Below are 24,594 nucleotides of genomic sequence, written 5' to 3'. Positions count from 1 at the left end.
TGTTCCTCCATGTTCTCTTGTACTGGCTGCTTCCCATTTCTGCTTATTGACAGCAACAAATAGTCAATTCTGCAAGGTTATTCGATTTCAGGCTCACAGCCACTGCTCAGCATGATAAGATTAGTTGCATCAAGTTATGCATAGAAGTACTCATAGCAATGGGCAGTTAGCAACAACCAGGAATAATAATCATTCATTACTTAGGCAAAAAAATTCATTAAAGTTTTTAATATATGCAACATTATTTGCAAGTAAGTCTCATACCCACTGCTATTAATCACAGTGTGCAATAAGCACTATACTTTACCTGGCATAAACTTTTGTGCTATGGAAGAAGCCACCAGTACAATACACCAACGTAACTAAAGAAATTTATAGGGAACATATGCTGACCTTTGACTGAAAATATTACTTTATGCTTTCAAATGGGTCATTAATCCATTAGTTTACCATATAGGTTCGTTCAGAGATTGTTTTATGAATTTATTTCATAGCAAGACTAACCAGATTGGAATGTTACATATTCTCATGAAAGAAACTATTTCAGTTAATGCTCTGTAATGTAAATGGATAGATAAAAAAAATCTACTCACCAAGGGCGACAGGAGGACACACACACACACAAAGGTTTAACTTTTACAAGCCTTTGGAACCTGTGGCTCCTTCTTCTGGCAGAAGAGTTGAAGGGGACAGAAGAGGGGTGAAGGAATAGGACTGGAGAGATTTAGGAAAAGGGGTACAGTTCAGAAAAGTTATCTGGAACCCTGGGTCAGAGGAGAGTTAAACTTGTGTGTGTGTGTGTGTGTGTGTGTGTGTGTGTGTGTGTGTGTGTGTGTGTTTCTCCTGCTCCCTTTTTGTGAGTAGATTTTTTATCTATCCATTTAAATTATATTGTCAATAATTGATTATTTCAGTTAATACTCTGTTTGAAAAAAAAAAAAAAGAAAAGAAAAAGGTATTGCTTTCTCTCTTAAACAATATGAATAGTGCTTCTTTATTTATTGGGTGAAGCCCGTAATATTTGAAATGAAGTTGTTCTGGCATGATAGCAGCTGATGGCCCATAACCAACAATTGCAGAGCTTTGCAAAGGGAGAAAAATTCTTATTATTTAATTCCATATCACAAGCGGAATGTGAAGGTAAAGGAAACCATGACAACTTGAAATTAACAGTTGATATATTATTTAAACACACTTACATGATACACACAGCTTCAGCAAGTCAATATTTCCATCATTTAAACAGATACGCTAGTATAGCGATGTTCTCTCTGTCGAGCGCAGCAGCCAATAATCTCTGACATTACTTTCCACATTCTGTGATTCTACTGTCACTTTCACATGCCCTTTTTGAGAGCACAACACTTTACACTAATTCATTCAATATTTGTCGAATTTCCAGGGGATGGCACATTCTGCAACTGTTCATTAATTAATGAAAAGGCTGTTCTATGAGGTTCATTCAAATGAAACCTGGTCAGTGCATCTGTCTTTGCCTTACATGTAAGGTGGCACCATGTAACTGCGGGCATGGTGGCACCATCTATTGGTAGAGAGACTGAAATGTGCGTACCGTTTGATGTTGCAAAGTGTCAGTGTGGTTTCACCCTGAAAAGAAGGTGGTCACACAAGTTATCATCCACTACTAAACACTCAGGCGAGTAAGCAGGAACAATGAGGAGTGATTCAATTTTTGATGACTGAGGGAGTTGGAGGGCATGAAATGTATCGACGTATGAAGGCTGTGTATGGTGAGTACAGTCTGTAAGTGTTGTGGAATGGTGCAAACGATTCCTTGAGGGGCCTGAGTCCTTGGAAGGTGATGCTCGTACTGGACAGCCTCATCACATCATCACACCGGAAATGGTTGCGGAAGTGAATGCTTTAGTCTTGGACAGTCGCAGAATCACCGTGGATAAGATCCATAGGTTACTGGGTATTAGCGTGGGCACTGCCCACACCATAATGTATCAACACGTGAACTTTTGAAAAATCTGTGCACAGTGGGTTCCCTACCAACAGACTGCCGAACAGCGCAATACTTGAATGGTGCTGTCTTTGAGTCATCTGCAACATTATCATGAGGAGGAATACAGCTTTCTGTCATGTATTGTCACAGGTGACAAAACATGGTGTCACCATTTTGAACCAGAAAGCAAATGTCAAGAGCAAGCAGTGGAAACATGCGACTTCACCATCTCCAAAGAAAGCAAAGGCCATACACACCACTTCTGGTAAGGTCATGATGTCTTCCTTTTTTGACCACAAGGGCCACTGTTTGTCATGTTCCTGGAACGGGGAACCACCGTCAATGCCCAGCGTCATCAAGCCACTTTACAGAACCTTAGATGAGCCATCAAGTCGAAATGCTGAAGCATGTTGCCCAATGGCATTATCCTCCTGCATGATAATGCCTGCCCACAAACGGCCAATGCGGTGAAGACGACATTGCAACAGTTTTGGTGGGAAATGCTAGAACATCCACCGTACAGCTCCGACCCTTTACCATGTGACTTTCATGGGACTGGACCTCTAAAAGAAGCTATTCGCGGACATAGATTTGTAACAGACGATGTAGTGTGTGACTGGGTCCAGGCCTGGATCCAACAGCAGCCTACTAGCTTCTTCAAGGATGGAATCGACTGGCTAGTGTCGCAATGGGATAAATATACCGACAGTTTTGGTGACTATTTTTGGGTATGTGTACTGTATATGTGTACTCTCCGAAAACAGTAATGATTCCATCACTGAAAAAACAAGGAACCAAGAAATGCAGCGAGCACAGGACAATCAGCTTCATTTCACATGCAGCCAAAGTGATGTTAAGAATAATTAATAAAAGACTTGAAAAAGTAATGGAGGAGAATCTTGGCGAGGAGCAGTTTGGCTTGAGACGGAATACGGGCACCAGAGATGCAATAGGGCTCCTACGAATCTTGGGAGAAAGGTTTATTGAAAAAGGAAGAGACCTATATATGTGCTTCATCGATTTAGAAAAGGCATTTGACAAAGTGGTTTGGGACAAGCTGGCGACTATAATGAGGGAAAAGAGAGTGGACTGGAAAACCAGCAGACTTATAAACTCATTATATCTTAATCAAAAAGTTTCAGTTAAAGTGAGAGGAGAAAGTACAAACTGGATCAGACTAGGAAAAGGAGTAAGACAAGGATGCTGTTTATCACCTACTCTTTTCAACCTCTACTTGGAAAATATGATTGACAAATGCTCATTAGATGACAAAGGAGTAGAAATTGGAGGAAGAAGAGTAGGGTGTTTGAGATTTGCTGATGACATGGTCCTTCTAGCCACAGGGGAAAAAGAATTACAGGATTTGGTGGACACCATTGCAACTAACAGAAGAAAATATGGAATGAAAATTAACACAAATAAAACAAAAGTATTGGCACTAGGAGGAAATAAGGAAATAAAAATTATGCTGAATGGAGAAACACTAGAACAGGTGCAAAATTTTGAGTATCTTGGAAGCAGGATAGACACTGACTGGAAGTGCACCACAGAAATTAAAACGAGGATAACAATGGCAAAAGAGGCATTTTATGAGAAAAGGAGAATATTCTGCAGCGGTCTGGACAGAGAACTCAGAAAGAGACTCATAAAAGTCTTGTATGGAGTGTTCTTCTATATGGCGCTGAAACATGGACTATGAGGAAAAAAGACAGAGAAAGGCTGGAGGCTTTTGAGATCTGGACATGGCGGAAGATGGAAAGAATAAATTCGATGGACAGAGTAAAAAATGAAGAGGTACTGAGAAGAGTGGGAGGGAAAAGACTGTTACTGGATGTAATAAAGAGAAGAAAAAGAAATTGGATTGGGCATATATTAAGAAAGAATGACCGACTGATAAAAACAGTTTTAGAAGGTTATGTGGAAGGGAAAAGGAATTGAGGAAGGAAGAGATTCCAGATACTGGATGACATGATGGACGGTACAACATACAGCAGCCTTAAGAAGGAAGCAATGGATCGCAGAAAATGGAGAGGCAAAGGAGCTGCTAATATAGCAGATAACTGGTGATGATGATGTACTGTATATAACTACATTTTTGAGTTGATAAAATTGTGACCGTTACTTTACACTAGTGACCGGGTTTCATTTAAATCCCCTTATAGTTGCTCTGTAGAACTTTGTATGTAGTTCACTACCAGTTTCAGCTTTTTTGTTAAGCCTTTCTCAAATAGATCTGAAAAGCGGGGAAGTAATGTCCAAAGATGTAAGTGCAAGTTTGGCAGATTTAAAATCTTGATGACACAGGAAAATGGTTGTTTCAAGACTGTCTTGAACTAGCCTTGAGACAACCATGTTTTCAAGACATCATTAGACAAGAAAGCTATCAAACTTGCTTCAAATCTATCAAACTTGTCCTTGTACTGTTGGACTTTATTTCTCCACTTTTCAGATCCACTTGTGAATGGCTTAACAAAAAAGCCGAAACTGGTAATGCACTTAATAAAGTTCTACAGAGCAGCAGAAGTGACCTTTTCATTAATTCTATTATGTTATACAGGGGTTCAACAAAAAATTGAACACTGGCTTACTGGTAATTGTCTTATGTCATGGATAAAATCAAGTATTATGTCTTCAATAAAATGGTTTTCTTATATGTTTTGCGTGTAATGTAACATCTCTGAAAGTATTCTCAGCAGACAGGATATCTATATGAGTTGTATGGTGTTGTATTGATCTGTAGTCATGTTGAACCACACACACTTCCACTGAGGACAAATTGTAGACAGTGTGCCCTGTATGAGTTTGCATTTGATGAACTACATGTGCTTGTCAGTCATGATAAATGGTGAGCATCTCTGGAAACTAAACCAGGCTGGGCTGGATATGGGTTTGGCATACACGAGGTTGCTGACCTAAGATCTGGTCATCACTGGTCTTCTGCTCCAGTAAAATCTGGAAATGCATTGAGCACAGTAGTTAACATTGTGTTTCACAAAGAGTGAGGCTCTTGGCTGAACTCCATCATATAGCACAACATTGTTTTAAAAGCCCTTCTGTTTCATGGTGAGCTGCATGTTGATGGCCTGTGTGCTTGTTGAGATGAAACAGTCATTAGTGGAAACCTACTGGGCAGGACTCTTCCTGAGTTCACTCCTTTTCTCTAGCTTCAATTGGGAACATAAGAAGTGAACAAACTGAAAACTTTCCCACTGGGATGGGCCTGATAGCTAAAAATCTGACCAAATTCCCTAGAGGATACTCCTTAATGAAAGATAGCTCTAAAAAAGCTATGAACTATAGCACAACATCGAGTATGTTACAGAGGTCATAAACTTCTGGCAAAAACATCTACTTCTCTGCAAGTCCAACTGTTACAAATTGCAAAAAATATTTCACAGGACATAATTTCAGCAAGAATGTTGTTGTTTCATTTAGACAGATCTACTGTGGATAGATGTTTAAAAATTAAAAGTCAGTTGAGAAGAAGGAGGCGTAACAGGAGTGAGAAATTGCATGAATATAAGTGGCTAGCTTAAAAACATATTTATAGTTACTTTCAGTTCACCTGTCTTATCCAGACATTTCAGGCTTGTTTCCCTTGACTTTAAGATGTGACACTGTGTCCCCAGATTATTGAGCTGTTTCAAATGCCAGAAGTGTGGGTGCATTGTTGTACTGTGCAATGACCAGATGATCTGTGGGAGAGTTGTGTATGAAACAGTTGCATCCTGTTCTTCACTGGTATGCCTACAGAATTTAGGAATCATGCAGTATGAAGTCCTGACTGTTCAGTTTTCATTGAAATAAAGTATAATTAAGTGAAAATGAGATAAATGGAAAAAAGTGAAGTTACCACTGTAAGTGTTTGTACATTTATCCCACTGTGAGTCAAGATGGTCAACACCTTCACAGAAAAAATGTTTGTGGTTGCTTATGGAACAATGATTATACCCAGGGTGCACCTCTTAGTCTGAAACAAATTGACAGCTATGGAAGTCTTCCTTCAGGACTCCAAAAATATGGAAGTTACATGGGGAAGGATCGGGACTGTACAGAGGGTATGTAAGAACTTCCCAGTGGAACTGCTGTAGTGTAGTTGAAACAACCTTGGGAATATGGGAGTGGGACTTTTGTTGGCAGGTTGTTTTGACAGTGCTGCAGAAGATTCGATGGGAAGCCCTTACACATAGTCTACACAGTCTCAATCTCTCCCCATGTGACTTCCATGTTTTTAGAGCCCTGAAGTAAGACATTCATAACTGTTAATTTCCATTGGATGAAGAGATGCACACTGGGGTATAATCCTGATTCCATAGGCAGTCTCATTTTCATTTGACTGCCCGTTATACAAGTAAGAGGATACTCTATGCTCAAGGTACAAAATTTAGCTAGACATTTAAGTTTCCAGTATTAGCATCAACATTGATACCTGTCATTAAAAAAGTTAAATACTGAAAACTTCTCAACTGAGTCTGTGGAAGCTGAAATAGTCGCCTGTAACTGTGACTGGTCCTGCAAAGACCATGTACTGAGATCTCAGCCAGTCATTATTTCTTGCCTGCAAACGCAGGAGATAATACAGTAAAATACTGTCTTAATAAACCTGCTTTTAAGGAATTCCGACTTTTCAGAAATGTTTATGTTGGTCCTAGTGAAATTGCCATGAGGACAATGTAGCTGAAACTTGTTTTTAATAAACACTGTTTTTCAGAAAAAGTTAACTTCTAAAACATAGATTTGAAGCTACAAATTACATAAATTAAAACCTATATTTGAAGAAATGCTTAACATATTCGGGAATCTGCATCTATTCCTATAATATTTGACATGTATGTATTTATTGTGTTGGCTACTGTGGGTGTCAGCCCCAACACAAACAAGGATGGAGAGATTCGTGCCACTGAATCCAAAATTATGTGGACACATCACTTTCAAATTAATAGATCATTTTATTTCTGAAAGGGAAAGAAACATAACTTAACTTCTCGTTATGAAGGGGTTTGTTGTGCTTCTTGAGCCTCCTACAAGAAGTTACTTTGATACACTATTACTACTTGCAGACTGTACGCTAAGTATCATCTTCCTATTACTCAGTACTGATGCTCTTGAAGTCTGCAACTAAACTGAGCCCGACCAGTGATGGGCAGCTAGTTAAATCATTTTGACAGGGGGTAATAAACTCTGTGTTCCGCATTGGCATGCGGGTCAGTGCCTTCTTGCTGCCGCTTTGCAGTTCTGCACTGATCGGTATGCAGTTGAAGCTTTGGGACTGCACATTCCTCCACCCCAAACTGCCACACTGTTGTCGTGTAGGGAGCCATTTTATGACAACAGGGGGAGGGAGGAAGCTGGGTGGCATGAAGAGCTGGGAGGTGCAACTGGGACTGATACCACGTCCCTGGCTGCGCCCCAACATCCGCCCTGCACTCTGAGGGGAATGTCGCTCTTCCTGAGCTGGCCTGATGAGAAACAGAGAAGGAGTTCAGCCAAGAGCCTCACTCTTTGTGAAACACAATGTTAACTACTGTGCTCAATGCATTTCCAGATTTTACTGGAGCAGAAGACCAGTGATGACCAGATCTTAGGTCAGCAACCTCGTGTATGCCAAACCCATATCCAGCACAGCCTGGTTTAGTTTCCAGAGATGCTCACCATTTATCATGACTGACAAGCACGTGTAGTTCATCAAATGCAAACTCATACAGGGCACACTGTCTACAATTTGTCCTCAGCGGAAGTGTGTGTGGTTCAACATGAGTACAGATCAATACAACAGATCGATGACAATGGTGGTGGTGATGCTGATGGCAGTGGTGACGGACTCGGCTCCATGGCGGCTGCTGTGATGAACACTGGAAAGTTGAGCTGCTGCAGTGGCAAATGCTACATTGGTTCCACAGGCATTGCTGAAGAGAAGGCTCCCAGCAGTGTCTGCACTGGCCGCAATATCCTTGTAGGATGCAAATCTGGGAACAGAAAATCTGCGAAATAGTCTAGCAATCGACAAGCATGTCTCACAATCGAGAAGCATGGATCTTGTTCTGATGATAGTGCAGTAACCCAGTGGGTCATTGAATTACATACATGCAAGTGCCCAAACTTCTCTCCCAGTATCCGGTGCAACTAACAACTCTGAACAGAATAGAATCATTAGGCACAAAGTGATATTCGCAGAGCGTGGGGGGCTCAGTGCACTGCAGTGGGTGCAACAACTAGAGCAGTGTATGGTAACACTGGCCATGTAGAAGCTCCGCGAGTGATGGGCCGTCTCAGGACTGTGAGTGGTACATTGCGAGGAAGAGCAGCAGTGCTTGTTGCCATGTGTGGGAGGCATGTAGTTTGTTCATCTGTTGCTTGAACGTAATGTACAAACTGCTCAGCTTCTCCATTTGACTGAGGATGAAACGGAGCACTGGTAAGGTGAGTGATACCATTGGCTGTACAATACTGTTCAAAGTCCTAAGGCATAAACTGTGGTCCATTGTCTGTAACCAACACTTCAGGGAAAAAAAATCCAAGCAAAGATAGATGACAAAGCCTGAATGATACTACATGATGTAGTCAAGTTCATGGGCACTGCAAACAGATATTTGCTAAAAGAGTCCGCAACAATAAGACAACTAGTGTTCCAAAAGTATCAGCAAAGTCAACACGCACTTGTTGCCATAGTGATGGAGACTTTGGCCAACCTGAAAACATTTGTGGTGGGGCCGATAGATTTGCAGCACAAGCACAACACCATGCCTGGCCATGTACAGTGCAGACGTGCTAACTGTTTTGTGTGTACAATTCACCAATGCCCTTGGTGGAGCGATCGCAACACATCTTTTTGCAACCCTTTATGAATAAGCACATGCAATTGTCCAGAGTAAATCTGCAATGAAATCACACTGTGCTGGATGGAGAGGCTATGCCGAAGAGCAAAATATCGGCACAAAAAAGAAATCTGAATGTATTTTCACTGAACAAGGCCAAACAGTATGGATGTAGTACAACAAAAAGTTCAAGTCAGGGTCTGTTTCCATGGCGTGTGCAATTTTCCTACAGTGCAGTGGAAAAGTCTGTAGAAGTTCAGTGTCCTGCACTTCGATCTAACAATGAGCTACAGCAGTAGCATAGGATTCGGAATCAGGACCAACAAGAAGGCGAAAAAGGTTGTCAGCATTTACATGCTTCAAGGTGGGCTGATACTATGACAATAACAAAGCCAAACATTGCAGCTTCTTAGCCATGTGTGGCACAACAGATTTGGGCAGATTGAAGAAAGATTGAAGTGGCTTATGGTCTGTCACTAGGTAAAACATGTGACCAAACAGATAATGCTGAAACTTTGTCATGCCATAAATAGTAGCGAGCACTTCCTTCTCGATTTGGGTGTAGTTACATTAAGTCTTGGTCAATAGCTTGGAAGCAAAAGCAATCGGCCTGTCCTATTAACCAAATCTGTGCAAAAGCATAGCTCCAATTTCGTATGAAGAAGCGTCCATTGCCAAAACTACAGACTTAGTGGGATCAAAATGAACAATGTGTCCCTCACTCAATAAGGCATTTTAAGTTTCTGGAATGCTTCCTGACACACTCGTTGGGCTGCATTGGGCATAAACTGGATATAATATGTCATCTTCCTGAAAAATAACTGCAATTCCGTCACATTCCTTGGGGTAGGGAAGTCCTGGCTGGCCAGCAAATGTAGCTGAATGGGATGAATGCCTTGGCGATTAATAGCATGTCATAAGTACTGAATTTCGGTCTGAAAAAAGGTACATTTGCCCAGGTGACATTTCAAACCTGCAGCTGAAAGTCGTCTAAGTAATTTGAATAGAATGAAACTTTTGCAGTAAGCTGTTGGAAGTAGCGTAAGAATTTGGCAGGTGCGGAAGCTAACTTCCCCGAAGCGTATTTGAAATTCTGTTAGATGAGGAGTCTCAGAAAGTGTTTGTGGTCAACACACATTTAGGATTGCTCAGATTTCTGCACTTACCCTTTGACAGTTCAAAGAGTGAGTGCAGAAATCTGAGCAATCCTAAATGTGTGTTGACCACAAACACTTTCTGAGACTCCTCATCTAACAGAATTTACAAATACGCTTCGGGGAAGTTAGCTTTTGATAAGTAGTGGCCTGCAGTGAGCCTCTCCTAAATTTCTCAGGGCAAGACAATGTATAAGTATTAGTTATTGTTTATGGATGCACAGTGGATTTAAAGTCAACAGAAAAACTGTCGTGTCGTAGAATTGTAAAGAGTTGGAGATGTGGAATATTGTCAAAGTTTCGTTGCCTATGCCGAGAGCCAGAGGCAGTAGGTTAGCCAAGAGGTAGGAGTATTGCACATATATTGGAATGTGTCATCACGCAGGGGCAATGGCCTGGTTACACACAATAGGCGAGAGAGAATTGGTTAACACGCGGGTTTGTGTTAGACGGAGACTTTCGTAGAGTGCAAGACAGAGGTATAGCGTCAGCTGTACTGCATTACAGAACTTCACGTAAGTCTGCCGTAACAACACGTAACTCTGTTGCAAGAACACCTAAGGGGTGAGTACGACAGATGAATCAGCAGTATAAGTGGAACGAATGCATTCATTACAAATGAGCATGACATCAGGATGTCGCTCGTGCTTCCTTTAAATACGCCACCTTTGACAGCAACAAGGCACTCGCAGTTAGACTTGCAGTAAGATGTGTACTGGGTCACTGCGTAGCGCTCAGCTCGGTGATCGACATGTTAATCTTTATTAAGGAGATGTTGCAGTAAGGGCGGCCCATCCAGCAGCAGACGTGAGGGGACAGTACCAGCTCTGGTCCTCTCTGCTGCTGCTGTCAATCATCAACTCAGGATTAGCACACATTGCGGCAGACTCACTCGCTGCCAATGCTGACCGCATCAGTGCGCCGTCGTCAAGATTGTGCGGGACCTAGGCCCTGTGGATCCGCCGTCACAACTGGGTGAGCCGACGACGCTGGGGGACTGCAGCCTGTTCCGCCTGTCCACTGTGGGCGAACCACCAGGAGGAGCAGGGAAGAAGACGGCGTGGGATAGAGTACACTCCGCACTACGAGAACGCCTCTAGTGCCGACAGCGCCGGGACTCCAACCCGGAGCCTCATACGCGCAGTAGCTTGCTGCCCGCAGCCAAGCCGGCTGGCCGGCCAGTCGGGCGCCACCAGCCACGCGCGGCCGGAATACGAAGTAAGGACATTCCTTCGCTACGTCACAGCACGCAGCGCTGCGCTAGCAAGACTGTGCGGCCTGGAGCTGGTGTCATTGCTACGAGTCAGTGAGGACTCGGGGAAGGTCGTTGATATCACCAAGCTCAGCCAGCCTGTGTTATGCGGGCCACATTGTACTCGGCAGGAATAAAGGTGTTATGAATTAATAATGTTTCTTTGGCGTTTCTGACACTTCCACAGTCATTTCCTAGCATCCTGACAACTGGAGAGGTCACCGCTGGGCCATCCAATCCACCTTAGGCGACCGGGACCACCGGGGCGCCTACAAAACAAAGTCTTCTAGAAGGCTTTGGTAAGATTACTAAGAAAGAAGCCCATTGAATAGGGTGGGTAGGAGCAATAACATCATAGTCCTGCCATTCTTTAAGTTCACTTGCAACTTTGTCTCCAAGTGCATGAGGGAAGGGACGCGCCAGAAAAAACATAGGTTGCGCATTGTCCTTCACTATTGTGTGCCACAAAATTATTTGCTGTGCCAGGTCTGCCAGAAAATAAATTGGGAAACCCCTTAGTCTATTGAGTAGCACTGTCATTTTGGTTGAAAGTTGTTGTAGAATCATGGAACATATTTTGTGTTCAGACATAATGACCTTTCTAGACTCTGAGAAGCTCATCTGCAGAAACCAGCACAGTTTTAGGGAACAGTGTCATGCGAGACACAACTGGCCCTCTTTGTGCATGATATATAACAGGCTCTAGATACCGGCTCCCAGACTGATGCCATATTTCTCGACTTTTGAAAGGCGTTCGACTCAGTTCCGCACTGTCACTTGTTCCAAAAAGTGTGCGCTTACGGTCTATCCGATGACATATGCAGTTGGATAGAAAGTTTCTAACTGACAGAGAGCAGTATGTCGTCCTGAATGGGGTGACTTCAACAGAAACAAGCGTAGTTTTAGGTGTGCCCCAGGGCAGCGTTATAGGTCCGCTGCTTTTAACGATTTACATAAGTGATCTGGTTGATGGTATTGACAGTGGCATTAGACTGTTTGCTGATGATACTGTAGTCTACAGGAAAGTAGCATCACACAAAAGTTCTGAACAAATCAATGAGGATTTGCAGAAAATAAATGCGTGGTGTAATGACTGTCAGTTATCTCTCAATATTAGTAAGTGGAACCTACTGCGTATAACAAGGCGAAAATCCCCATTAATGTACAAGTACAAAATAAATGCCCAATCTTTGGAAGCAGTAACATCCGTCAAGTATGTGGGTGTGACTATTCAAAATGATCTCAAATGGAATGATCAGATTACACAAGTAACAGGCAAGGCGAACTCTAGATTGCGGTTTATTGGTAGAATCCAGAAGTGACACAGTCCTTCAGCAAAGGAAATTGCTTACAATACATTAAAGTCTTAGAGTATTATTCGTCTGTATGGGACCCTTACCAGTTGGGTCTGATTCAAGAGATTAAGAATGTCCAAAGAAGAGCAGCAAGATTAGTGACTGGTACAGTTAGCCATCGTGAGAGCTTTACAAATCTCATAGAAAGTTTGAAGTGGGACACACTTGCAGATAGCTGACGCCCTAAATGGAAGGGGCTGCTCTCTAAATTCTAAAATCTGATCTTCGCCGAGGATGTAGAGCATATATTATTGGCACCAACTTTCAAATCATGCAATGATCACCATTCAAAGATAAGGGAAATTAGAGCTTGTACTGAGGTATTCAGACAGTCATTTTTCCCTTGTGTGATCCACGAATGGAATGGAGGGGGGGGAATGACTTTGGCACGAATTGTGCCCTCTGCCATGCACCGCTTGGTGGCTAACAGAGTATATATGTGGATGTAGATGTAGAAATAAGGTACATTGTCCTGAATACGGAAACGAAACAAATCAAATGAATCTAACTCAAAAACATTTTCAAAGTCTCACAAATGCAAAATGTCACTGTTCTGGTGTGAGAGTGGAATGTGGCAGGCAAACTGCATGTACCAAGCAAGCAATGTCGTGACTGTTACACACAGTAAGATGCGTGCAAATTTTTGTCAACTGTGGTGAGCCCAACTGTTCTTAAGAGGCATGATTAAGCAATGCCGATGTCTAACTGAAATTACAAATGTGTGTGTGTGAATTGCTAAGGGACCCCAAACTACTGAGGTCCTCAGTCCCTAGACTTACGCACTAATTAATCTAACTTCAACTAACTTATGCTATGAACAACACACACACACACACACACACACACACACACACACACACATACACTCACACACACATTCCCAAGGGAGGACTTGAACCTCTGGTGCGAGGGGCCGCGCAATCCGTGACATGGTGTCTCAAACCACGCGGCCTGAAACTGCACACAACATCGGGCAGTGTCTAAGTTCAGAAACAGTTTGTTTGACTGCCATCACACAGCACTTGGGTAGGGTGAATGTACATCCTGAATTTGGCCATTACTAGTACCGGTAGCTGGTTTAGAATGAAAATGCACTCACTGAGTGAGAAGTGCTCTGCACGTACAGGTAGAGTTCTTTTCTTGTTACAAGCACGCAGACTGTACAAAGCAAGTCGCGTTCCGCGAAGGGCAGTCTTTTTTTTTTATGCACAGAAAAGCAATGGGAACATGATTCAACTGCAGACACATGCATTGACATTTGTTTACTCTGTCACAGCGCAGTGGTCTTTTTGTGTGTGGTGGTTGGTCGCAAGGCTGCACGTGCTTGTCTCTGGGCATTTCACTGAAGACAGGAGCTACCTCAGTGTTTCCCATGGCACTATCACATGAGTCCCTGATGTTAAATAATTTGTAACACCTATTTCAAAGTAGGATTAGAATTTTGAGAATTTCTTCATGGTTTCTACTGTATGGCACATTGTACATAATTGCATCATGAATCATTGTGTCAGTATAGTACTATCTACAGCTACATTGAAAATGACACTGTCTAGCCAAACCCTGAAGTTCAGTGACCCACTGATGGTATGGCTGTTCTAGCTTTTTCCACAACTGAAAGAACTTGTAACGAGCTGCAGCAACCTGTACCTGATTCTCGTATTGTGTAGTGAGGGTCAAAACTGAAACTCCAGAAACTAGCAACTCTGACCTACTAGTTCTGAATAACTTTCAAGCAAGGCGGTATACTTGTGTGTTGGCCATTGCCGAGAAGTAAGGAAGTTTGACAGTATCTTGCATTTGATGTGTAGCACAGTGAGCATTGAACTGAATGTACAACTCATTCCATTCCTCTTGTTGTTCAATGAAAGCACATAACAGTGGAATGCACGGAGGCAGTGCCATGGATGTGACTGGCTGTTGTGGCGGAGTTGATGCAGCAGCAGCAGCAGCTTGTGCATTAATGAGCTTCTGGACTGTAATTATCAACTGTGACTTTTCTGGTTTGGAAACTGAAAAATCTACATTAGATCAAAGCCAGCAGCAGCTGGAGGTATAGACACAGATGTTACAGGAGGTGAGTTAGAGGCCATTTTAATGAGAGGAGCGCCGTGACAAAGTAATTAGAAGCAAGGCAAGCACACGAATAGCAGTAGTATTGCAGCTAGTCTGCAAGAAAAAACACAATAAATAGCAAAGCTCCACTGACAGAAAAGAGAGAAATATAAGTGACACTCTGTGACAGAGTGGCGAAGAGTGAAAACAGTGTTGATTCTGCAATCCGTGGTGCCAGGTGTAGTGTCAGCTTCTGTGGGAGGCAGCACCGACACAAACAAGGAAGGAGAGAAGTTGCATTGGCCGTTTGCAGGAATCCAGAATGATCTGGACATAGCACTTTCAAATTAATAGATCACTATATTTCCAAAAATGTGAGAAACATATCTTTACTTCTCATTATAAAGTGCCTTGACTTGCTTGATGCCCTTCCTGTGCCTACTACATGCAATTACTTTCATGCACTATTACTACTCACAAAGTGCATGCTAAGTATCGTCTTTGTATTACTCAGCATTGTGGCCTGTGACCAAACTGGACCTGACCAGCGATGGGCAGCTGGTTAAGTCAGTGTTGACAGGGGGTGCTGAACTCTGTCTTCCTGGAGATGTGTTGCTGCCTGTTATTTCTGTTGGCGCACAGGTCGGTGTACAGTTGATGCTGTAGGAGTGCAAAATATTAAACTGCTATTAGAATAAAGGACAATCACTGCAATTGATCCTGTTGGTCACTAGATAATTCTTAGCGTTTAGGTTGATAATTTCATAGTCAGTTCCAGTAAGTTCACAGATAAATTAATGTACTTGAGTAAACCTGTGTAATGATCATGATATGAAGTCTTTACATGTAGCATACTGATGCATTTAAGCTTGGGTTTAAAACAGTGTCATCCTTGAAATTAGGTGGTATGTTGAGAAAACCTACAAAGGGTCTGAACTTACATCTTTTTTATGAAAGACCTCTATATGCAGGAAGAAACGGGTGAATTGAAGTGGTAAGCTAATAAGAATGCAGAGATTGAGGTGACAGTTTTTGCACAAATTTGCATGCCTGATTTCTGACATAGGTCATAAAGTCTGATATCTCAAAGTTTACTTATGATGAAACTGAAACAAGAGGACTCATCCCAGTGTGTATGATAGTTATTATGGTTAGTAAATGATGAAAACTTACTGTTCAGCAGAAGTTTATTATTATTTGCAATGTCAAAGACAATCGGTCTAACATGGTAAAGAAATATATTTGGTGCCATCTTCCAACGAGATGTTGAAAAATATGCGGGCCTTTCTGAATGCAAAAGCTAATTTTTTTTCTGTGTTGGCAGAGGAAGAGTAATTGTGCAAGAAATAGAATAGTTACAAGGAAAGAAAGGAGGGAACTTAATTATAGATGAAATGTTATGTGAAATAAGGCCTTTGAAACCACCTTGAAGTTCAAGGCTGGTGATTTGGCCCATTGAATGGCAGGTTGGTTCAGATAAAAAAGCATCATAACCTCTCTTGTAAAAATTTTTCTCTTGTAAAAATATTTCAAAAATATTGTGTTAAGGAGAACAAAGTTCTGGAGGCGGAAAGAGCAACAAAAGAATGACAGCAGCACTGGGTGTTAATACTACTGGGATGAGACATTGCTGTGATGAATAATTTTAAAGTTTAAAGTTATCTGTGTTTCAAGAATATGGAAGGCATTTCCTTGCAGCTACAATTTAAGTTGGAAGGTCTCAAAACAGTTGTACAATATTTTGTAAGGATATAGATGAAGGAAGATGGTTCTTACCATTGACACCTAGCATTCACATTAAAAGTTAACCTAATTATTCAAATTATAATGTTGTGCAGATTGCACAAATACTTGCAACTATGAATGTGACCATAATTAATTGTGAAAGCAATAGAGATTTACTCTCTTACCTGTTGCAGCTCACGATATGAATAAAATTATACAAACTAAAAGTTATGCACTTGTTGGACAGTATCTAATGTTGCTTCCATTTTAGCAATATGCATTTTACTTCCAAGAAATTGCCACATCATAAAGGTATATAGATAAATCACTATCTAACAGTATTCTGTTTCTTTTATTTTCAGCTCGTAAGAACTTTCACAGCTTTCCATCGGTGGAATCTGAAGAGTCTGCACTTATTTATAAATATACTCCTACATATACAGGTGATCATCTTATCTATGAACAGTGTTATTTTTTTGATTACTAACAGTTATAGGTGTACTCGCCCGACATTTCTGAAAGAATAATATGTCAATAAATGAGATGAGATGGAGCAAGTCACTATTTTGTCTAATACTCCTTTATTGCTAATTGCTGGTAAGATTATCTTCTTAAGGGTTGATTGTACCTTTGTAGGGTGAAAAATATAAAAAAATTTTTTGCTCATAAATATTCCTTGGAGTGTATTTTACTAGAGAAATATGTTTTCTGAGGGCATTTTATCCATTAAAGGCTTTAAATATTCATTTACTTGAAGGGTGGCACATGTTGCCACATCCCCCTTTTGCCTTCTGTCAACTTCTTGAGTTTCAAAAACCTAATTTGCTGATTTGTGAAAATATTTCATGCTCACAGTTGGCTACCCTGTTCGTGCACTACATTCACTTGTTCCTTGTCCTTCCAGAACCCAAATGTATGATTTAACAGCCGGCCGCGGTGGCCTCGCGGTTCTAGGCGCTCAGTCTGGAGCCGTGCGACTGCTACGGCCGCAGGTTTGAACCCTGCCTCGGGCATGGATGTGTGTGATGTCCTTAGGTTAGTTAGGTTTAAGTAGTTCTAAGTTCTAGGGGACTGATGACCACAGATGTTAAGTCCCATAGTGCTCAGAGCCATTTTTTTGTATGATTTAACAGTGTCATATGATCTAGAATTCCTGAAACAGTATGTGTAGGTAAAGATACATTGAATTTGTGAGTTCCTGATGAAGTTCTTTCATTTAATGATGGCAATGTGGTGAGAGTTAGGCTGCTTCAAAAGTTAGGCATACAACCTGGGGAAAGTGTGGTGATGATATTTTCCGAATTGGATGCTGTCCATCGGAAGAAAGTAGATTATGAAGTGACTATGATACCTATGAAGGCAAGAATGCACTCAAGGAATGCTAAGAGAACCAGGGAGGATGAAGAAAATGCAGATGACCCAGGATCTGGTGCAGGGTTGTCTAAGGTCAGTAACAAACTATGTTCATCTTTAAAGCTGGATTCCTGAGATTTTAAAGAATAGGTGCATTTTTCTCAGGAATATACCATCATAGAACAGTGAAACTTACACAACTTGAGTAACTGGGCTGAACGTCAATGATGCATTTTTAAAAAAAGTTCAGTTTAATGTTGTAGAAATTATGAATTAATAAAGCTTAAATATGTGGAAAAAATTTTACAACTTGCAAAAAATTCTCTAAAAAATAAATTTTGCAAGCGACTTATCTACAAAAATAGGTCAATGGAGAGAGACTCTTCCTCCACCAGCCATTTAAATTTTATAATATTATCATGAACCATTCATGAGATAAATGTACCTAAAATTGTCAAATTTAACACTTTAGGTTATAAGGCACAATCTCCCCTTAAGAACAGTAGTAGTAGTAGTAGTAGTAGTAGTAGTAGTACTGTGAACAATGGACCTTGCTACAGTGAGGCGGCTTGTGTGCCTCGACATTACATATAGCCTTACTGTAAGTGCAACCACACTGGAGAGGTTTGTGTTGAGAAACCAGATGGATCCTGAAAAGTGGCAGCAACCTTTTATTAGTTTCAGGGACAACAGCCTGCATTATTGACTTAGTGGGCCTTGTAACATTAGCCAATATGGCCTTGCCACGTTGTTACTGTGTCAGATGAAAGCAAAGGCTAAACTGCAACAATTACATTTCCTGAAGATATATAGATGTACTACATGATGATAGCATGCTCGTGGTAAAGATATCCTGGCAGTCAAACAGTCACTCACTCGGATCTCGTGGTGGGAACTATTTAGGAGGATGTTATCATCAGCACAAATCTATGGAATGCAGAGTAGAATGTCTGGCCTATTAATTGAGAAACTTAAAAAAAAGAAATGAATAGGTTGAAAACGGATGTAGTGAAGCGTTGGTGGCAGGAAGAACAGAATTCCTGGTCAGATGGATACATGGTTATCAATACAGAATCAAATAAGGGTATGCAAGAGCAGGTCTAATAATGAATAAGAGAATAAGAGTTCTGTTCAACTGATGTGAACAGCATAGTGAACGGATCAGCACAGCCAAGATAGACACAGTATCAAGACCCACCATAATAGCACATGTATGTGTCTACTAGCCCCACAGATGATGTAGAAGTTGAAAGAATGTAGGAAGAAATGCAAGAAATTATTTAGCTCATCAAACTCTGTGTTACTTTTGTTTAGCAGAGGCACAACTTTTATTTGTTTTGAATATTTGGGGATAATTCCCTGATGTGGATGTTTGTTAATGTAGCTTGTATCCTCTGTGTACCTAGTTCAGCACCTATACTGGTACTCCATTTTATACTACTGTCTGCACCCACATGAAGCATGGACCTTGCCATTGGTGGGCAAGCTTATGTGCCTCAGCGATACAGATAGCCGTACCATAGGTGCAACCACAATGGAGGGGTATCTGTTGAGAGGCCAGACAAACAAGTGGTTCCTGAAGAGGGGCAGCAGCCTTTTCGATAGTTGCAGGGGCAACAGCCTGGATGATTGACCAATCAGGCCATATAACATTAACCAAAATGGCCTTTCTGTGCTGGTACTGTGAACGTCTGAAAGCAAGAGGAAACTACAGCTTAATTTTTCCCCGAGGGTGTGCAGCTGTACTGTATGGTTAAATGATGATGGCATCCTCTTGGGTAAAATATTCTGGAGCTAAAATAGTTCCACATTTGGATCTCCTGGAGGGGACTACTCAGGAGGACGTTATTATCAGGAGAAAGAAAACTGGTGTTTTATGGATTGGAGCGTGGAATGTCAGATCCCTTAATCGGGCAGGTAGGTTAGAAAATTTAAAAAGGGAAGTAGATAGGTTAAAGTTAAATATAGTGTGAATTAGTGAAGTTCGGTGGCGGGAGGAACAAGACTTCTGGTCAGGTGAGTACAGGATTGTAAATCAGAATCAAATATTGCAGGAGTAGGTTTAACAAGGATTAAAAAAAAAATGGGATGGCGGGTCAGCTACTACGAACAGCATAGTGAATGCATTATTGTAGCCAAGATAGGCATGGGTCCCACACCTACCGCAATAGTACTAGTTTACATGCCAACTAGCTCCGCAGATGATGAAGAGATTGAAGAAATATGTGATGAGATAAAAGAAACTATTCAGATAGTGAAGGGAGACAAGAATTTAATATTCATGGGAGGCTGGAATTCGATAGTAGGAAAAGGAAGAGAAGGAAAAGTAATAGGTGAATATGGAATGGGGGTAAAGAATGAAACAGGAAGTTGTTGGTAGAATTTTGCACAGAGCATAACTTAATTATAGCTAACACTTGGTTTAGGAATCATGAAAGAAGGTTGATACATGGAGGAGGCCTCGAGATATTGGAAGGTTTCAGATAGATTATATAATGGTAAGATAGAGATTTAGGAACCAGGTTTTAAATTGTAAGACATTTCCAGGGGCAGATGTGAACTCATGACCACAATCTACAGGTTATGGACTGTAGATTAAAATTGAAGAAACTGCAAAAGTGTAAGGAGATGGGACCTGGATAAACTGAAAGAACCAGAGGTTATAGAGAGTTTCAAAGAGAGCATTAGGGAACCATTGACAGGAACAGGGAAAAGAAATATGGTAAAAGAAGAATGGGTAGCTTTGAGAGATGAAATAGTGAAGGCAGCAGAGGATCAAGGACAAGAGCTAGTAGAAATACTTGGGTAACAGAAGAGATACTGAATTTAATTGATGAAAGGAGAAAATATAAAAATGCAGTAAATGAAGTAGGCAAAAAGGAATACAGATGTCTCAGAAATGAGATCGACAGGAAGAGCAAAATGGCTAAGCAGGGGTGGCTAGAGTACAAATGTAAGGATGTAGAGGCATATATCACTCAGGGTAAGATAGATGCAAGATAGAGATCTTTGGAGAAAAGAGAACCACTTGTGTGAATATCAAGAGCTCAGATGGAAAACCAGTTCTAAGCAAAGAAGGGAATGCAGAAAGGAGGAAGGGTGATGTACTTGAGGGCAACATTATTGAAATGGAAGAGGATGTAGGTGAAGATGAAATGGGAGATATGATACTGTGAGAAGAATTTGAAAGAGCATTGAAAGACCTAAGTCGAAACAAGGCCCCGGGAGTAGTCGACATTCTATTAGAACTACTGATAGTCTTGGGAGAGCCAGCCCTGACGCAACTCTACCATCTGGTGAGCAAGATGTGTGAGATAGGCGAAATACCTTCAGACTTCAAGAAGAATGTAATAATTTCAATCCCAAAGAAAGCAGGCGTTGACAGGTGTGAAAATTACTGAAATATCAGATTAATAAGTCATGACTGCAAAATACTAACACGAATTCTTTACAGCCGAATGGAAAAACTGGTAGAAGTCAGCCTTTGGGAAGATCAGTTCAGATTCCGTAGAAATGTTGGAACACATGAAGCAATGCTGGCCCTCAGACTTATCTTAGGAGATAGATTAAGGAAAGTCAAACGTACGTTTCTAGCTTTTGTGAACTTAGAGAAAGCTTTTGACATTGTTAACTGGAATACTCTCGTTTAAATTCTGAAGATGGCAGGGGTCAAGTACAGGGAGCAAAATGCTATTTACAATTTGTACAGAAACCAGATAGGAGTTATAAGAGTTGAGGGGCATGAAAGGGAAGTAGTGGTTGGGAAGGGAGTGAGACAGGGTTGTAGCCTCTCCCCGAAGTTATTCAATCTGTGTATTGAGCAAGCAGTAAAGGAAACAAAAGAAAAATTTGGAGTAGGTATTAAAATCCATGGAGAAGAAATAAAAACTTTAAGGTTCGCCGATGGCATTGTAATTCCGTCAGAGACAGCAAAGGACCTGGAAGAGCAGTTAAACAGTGTCTCTGATGATGGTCGAAGTGGAGACGATATAAAACGTAGACTGGTGATGGCAACGAAAGCGTTTCTGAAGAAGAGAAATTTGTTTACATCGAGTATAGATTTAAGTGTCAGGAAGTCTTTTCTAAAAGTATTTATATGGAGTGTAGCCATATATGAATGTGAAACATGGACGATGAATAGTTTAGACACGAAGAGAATAGAAGCTTTCAAAATGTGGTGCTACAGAACACTGAAGATTAGATGGGTAGATCACGTAACCAATGAGGAGGTACTGAATAGATTTGGGGAGGAGGACTTTGTGGCACAACTTGGCTAGAAGAAGGAATCGGTTGGTGGACATGTTCTGAGGCATCAAGGGATCACCAATTTAGTATTGGAGGGCAGCACGGAGGGTGAAAATTATAGAGGGAGACCAAGAGATGAATACACTAAGCAGATTCAGAAGGATGTAGGGTGCAGTAGTTATTTGGAGATGAAGAAGCTTGCACAGGATAGAGTAGCAGGGAGAGCTACATCAAACCAGTCTCTGTACTGAAGACAACAACAACAGTTTCTGTTACAGTTTTACTGGCTTCATCCTTTGTGGTTGGTAGTAACATCATTGTACTAGCACATAATTATTTGCTGATATTAATCCCCCCCCCTCTCTTTTTTTAATTAAATGTTATTTCTTTGTAGTACTTGAGAAATACTCATTCACGAAGTTTGCTAGCAGGTATGAATAATTTATTACTTACTTATCTCCATCCCTTATCTGCAAGTTGTTATGCTTTTGCTTCTCTCTCTCTCTCTCTCCATTATCTGTTTATTTTTGATGTGGAAACTATTGTAAATGTCTTTTCAAAATTCAGTTTAAATAGTGTTGAATTTTGTGTTTACATTCATTTTCCTACACACTATGCCATACAGAATTTCACATCTACATTGGTTTCTTTATACACATTTTCCCAACTTTGATTTTGCAAGGTCTCATCAAAATTTTTGCATTTTGATTTTTGATAAAAGTCTTTTGCAGGCTTGCTGTTTAGACCTTTTTCGATAACTGATTTTACTGTTATTGTTGGAAATGACACAGTCTTTTACAAATACATCACTCTACTTACAGATTGTATTTGTGATCACATAATTGAATACTGATGCTGTCATTGAGTTTCATGTGTGATTTTGTGCTTTATGTTTATGTCTCCATATAAAATTATGTTGACTTTGTGGCTGAAACTGTGTTTAGAACTTCTGCTGTTTTATTAAAAATGGTGTTATTGACACACCCACAAAGTGATTAATTTTTTATCCATGTCAAGCCTAGTTATTCAGCAGTTGATACTTGAAAGTGTTTGTCTTTGCTAATCGCACTATGATCATGTCTTGGTGTAAATGATGTTCCTTTTCTAACATAAATGCATGATCCACCATCCTTTGAAGAAGTCCTGCAGCAAGAGTCTGCCCTTTCATATTAATGGTAATACTGTTGTTGGAATTCTGTTTCTCTATAACAGTGTTCTGTGACACGTACTACTGTGCTATTCAAAGACTCGATCTGAACTTCAAACACTTTTATTGATTGTGTATTCTGATGAATGATTATTAAGTCCGTGAAATCTCTAATCTACATTTACATCTACATCATGCACTAACCTGTTCTATTTGCAAATAGAGTGAAGGAAGGATTGCTGTCTATATGCCTCCATATAAACCCTAATGTCTCTTATGTTTTCTTCCTGGTACATTGCATTGCATTGTTGGCTGTAGAAGCTGTTCTATATCAGTTGCAAATGCCAGTCCTTGAAATTTTCTCAATAGTATTTTGTGGAAAGATCATCATCTCTTCCAGAGATTCCCATTTAAGATCATGCATCATTTCAGTAAAACTCACATGTTGACTGAACCTGCCAGTAAAAAATCTAGCAGCACACATTTGAATTTCTTTGATGTCTTCCTTTAATATGACTTGATGGGAATCCCAAATACTCGAGCAGTACTCAAGAATGGGTCGCACAAGTGGTCTGTATGTGGACACCTCTATAGATGAGCTACACTTTGTTAGAATTCTCCCAATAAACCAGATTCGACCATTCATCTTCCATACTACTGATATTATGTGCTTGTTCCATTCACGTAGCTTTGCAATGCGTAGATATTCCACCAACGTGACCTTGCAAAGGAGCACATCAATAATACTGTGTTCAAACATTACAGGATGCTGTTTCCTCTTCATCTGCATTAGATTACATTATTCAACATATAGAGAAAGCTGCCATTCATCACACCAAACATAAATTCTGTGTTTGTGTCCTGCTAAAGTCAGTCAATGACAAAACTATCCTGTCAGTGACAGCATCATCAGCAAACAGTCACAGGTTGGTGCGCAGCATATCCATCACATCATTTATGTGTACAGACAACAAGACTGGTCGTATCCTACTTCTCTGTGGCACTCATCATGATCCCCTTGTCTCTGATGAACTACCACCATCCAAGACAATGTACTGTGTTCTATAACTTACAAAGTCTTTGAGCCACTCACATGTATGAGAACCTATTCTATTTGCTCACCCCTATGCTAACAGTCTTCAGTGGGGAATTATGTCAAAACACTATCTATAAATCTAGAAATATGGAATTTGCATGCTGCCCTTCGTCCATGGTTTGTAGGACATCAGGTGAGAAACGGGCAAACTGAGTTTCACACAAGCAATGCTTTGGTAATCTGTGCCAATTTGTGGAAAGAAGCTTTTCTATCTCTAGGAAATTTATTATATATGTACTTAGAATATGCCCAAGAATTCTACAGTAAACAGACGTTAAGAATACTTATTTGTAATTTTGCAGGCCCATCCTTTAACTATCTTACATATGGCCATCGCTAGCACTTTTTTCGAGTCACTTGGAACTCTGCACTGGTTGAGAGATTTGTCGTAAATGCAAACTAAGTAAGGGGTCAGTGCTGAATTGGTATTC

The 24,594-nt window shown here is 40.7% G+C and overlaps 1 protein-coding gene across 1 annotated transcript in view; it reads left to right on the top strand.

The window, feature by feature from the left end:
• LOC124789572 (gamma-glutamyl hydrolase-like) overlaps positions 1 to 16,883 on the top strand; it is a 79,387-nt gene extending 62,504 nt beyond the window's left edge. The window contains exon 7 of the mRNA XM_047256977.1: positions 16,685 to 16,883. Within this exon, the coding sequence (XP_047112933.1) occupies positions 16,685 to 16,809 (125 nt within the window). The 3' untranslated portion in view covers positions 16,810 to 16,883. The remainder of the gene's footprint in view (positions 1 to 16,684) is intronic.
• The last annotated feature ends 7,711 nt before the right edge of the window (positions 16,884 to 24,594 follow it).

This window comes from Schistocerca piceifrons, chromosome 3 (assembly GCF_021461385.2).
Source record: "Schistocerca piceifrons isolate TAMUIC-IGC-003096 chromosome 3, iqSchPice1.1, whole genome shotgun sequence".
Classification (NCBI taxonomy): domain Eukaryota; kingdom Metazoa; phylum Arthropoda; class Insecta; order Orthoptera; family Acrididae; genus Schistocerca; species Schistocerca piceifrons.
The sequence above is the reverse complement of the archived record's forward strand: the minus strand, read 5'-3'. Positions and strand labels throughout refer to the sequence as shown.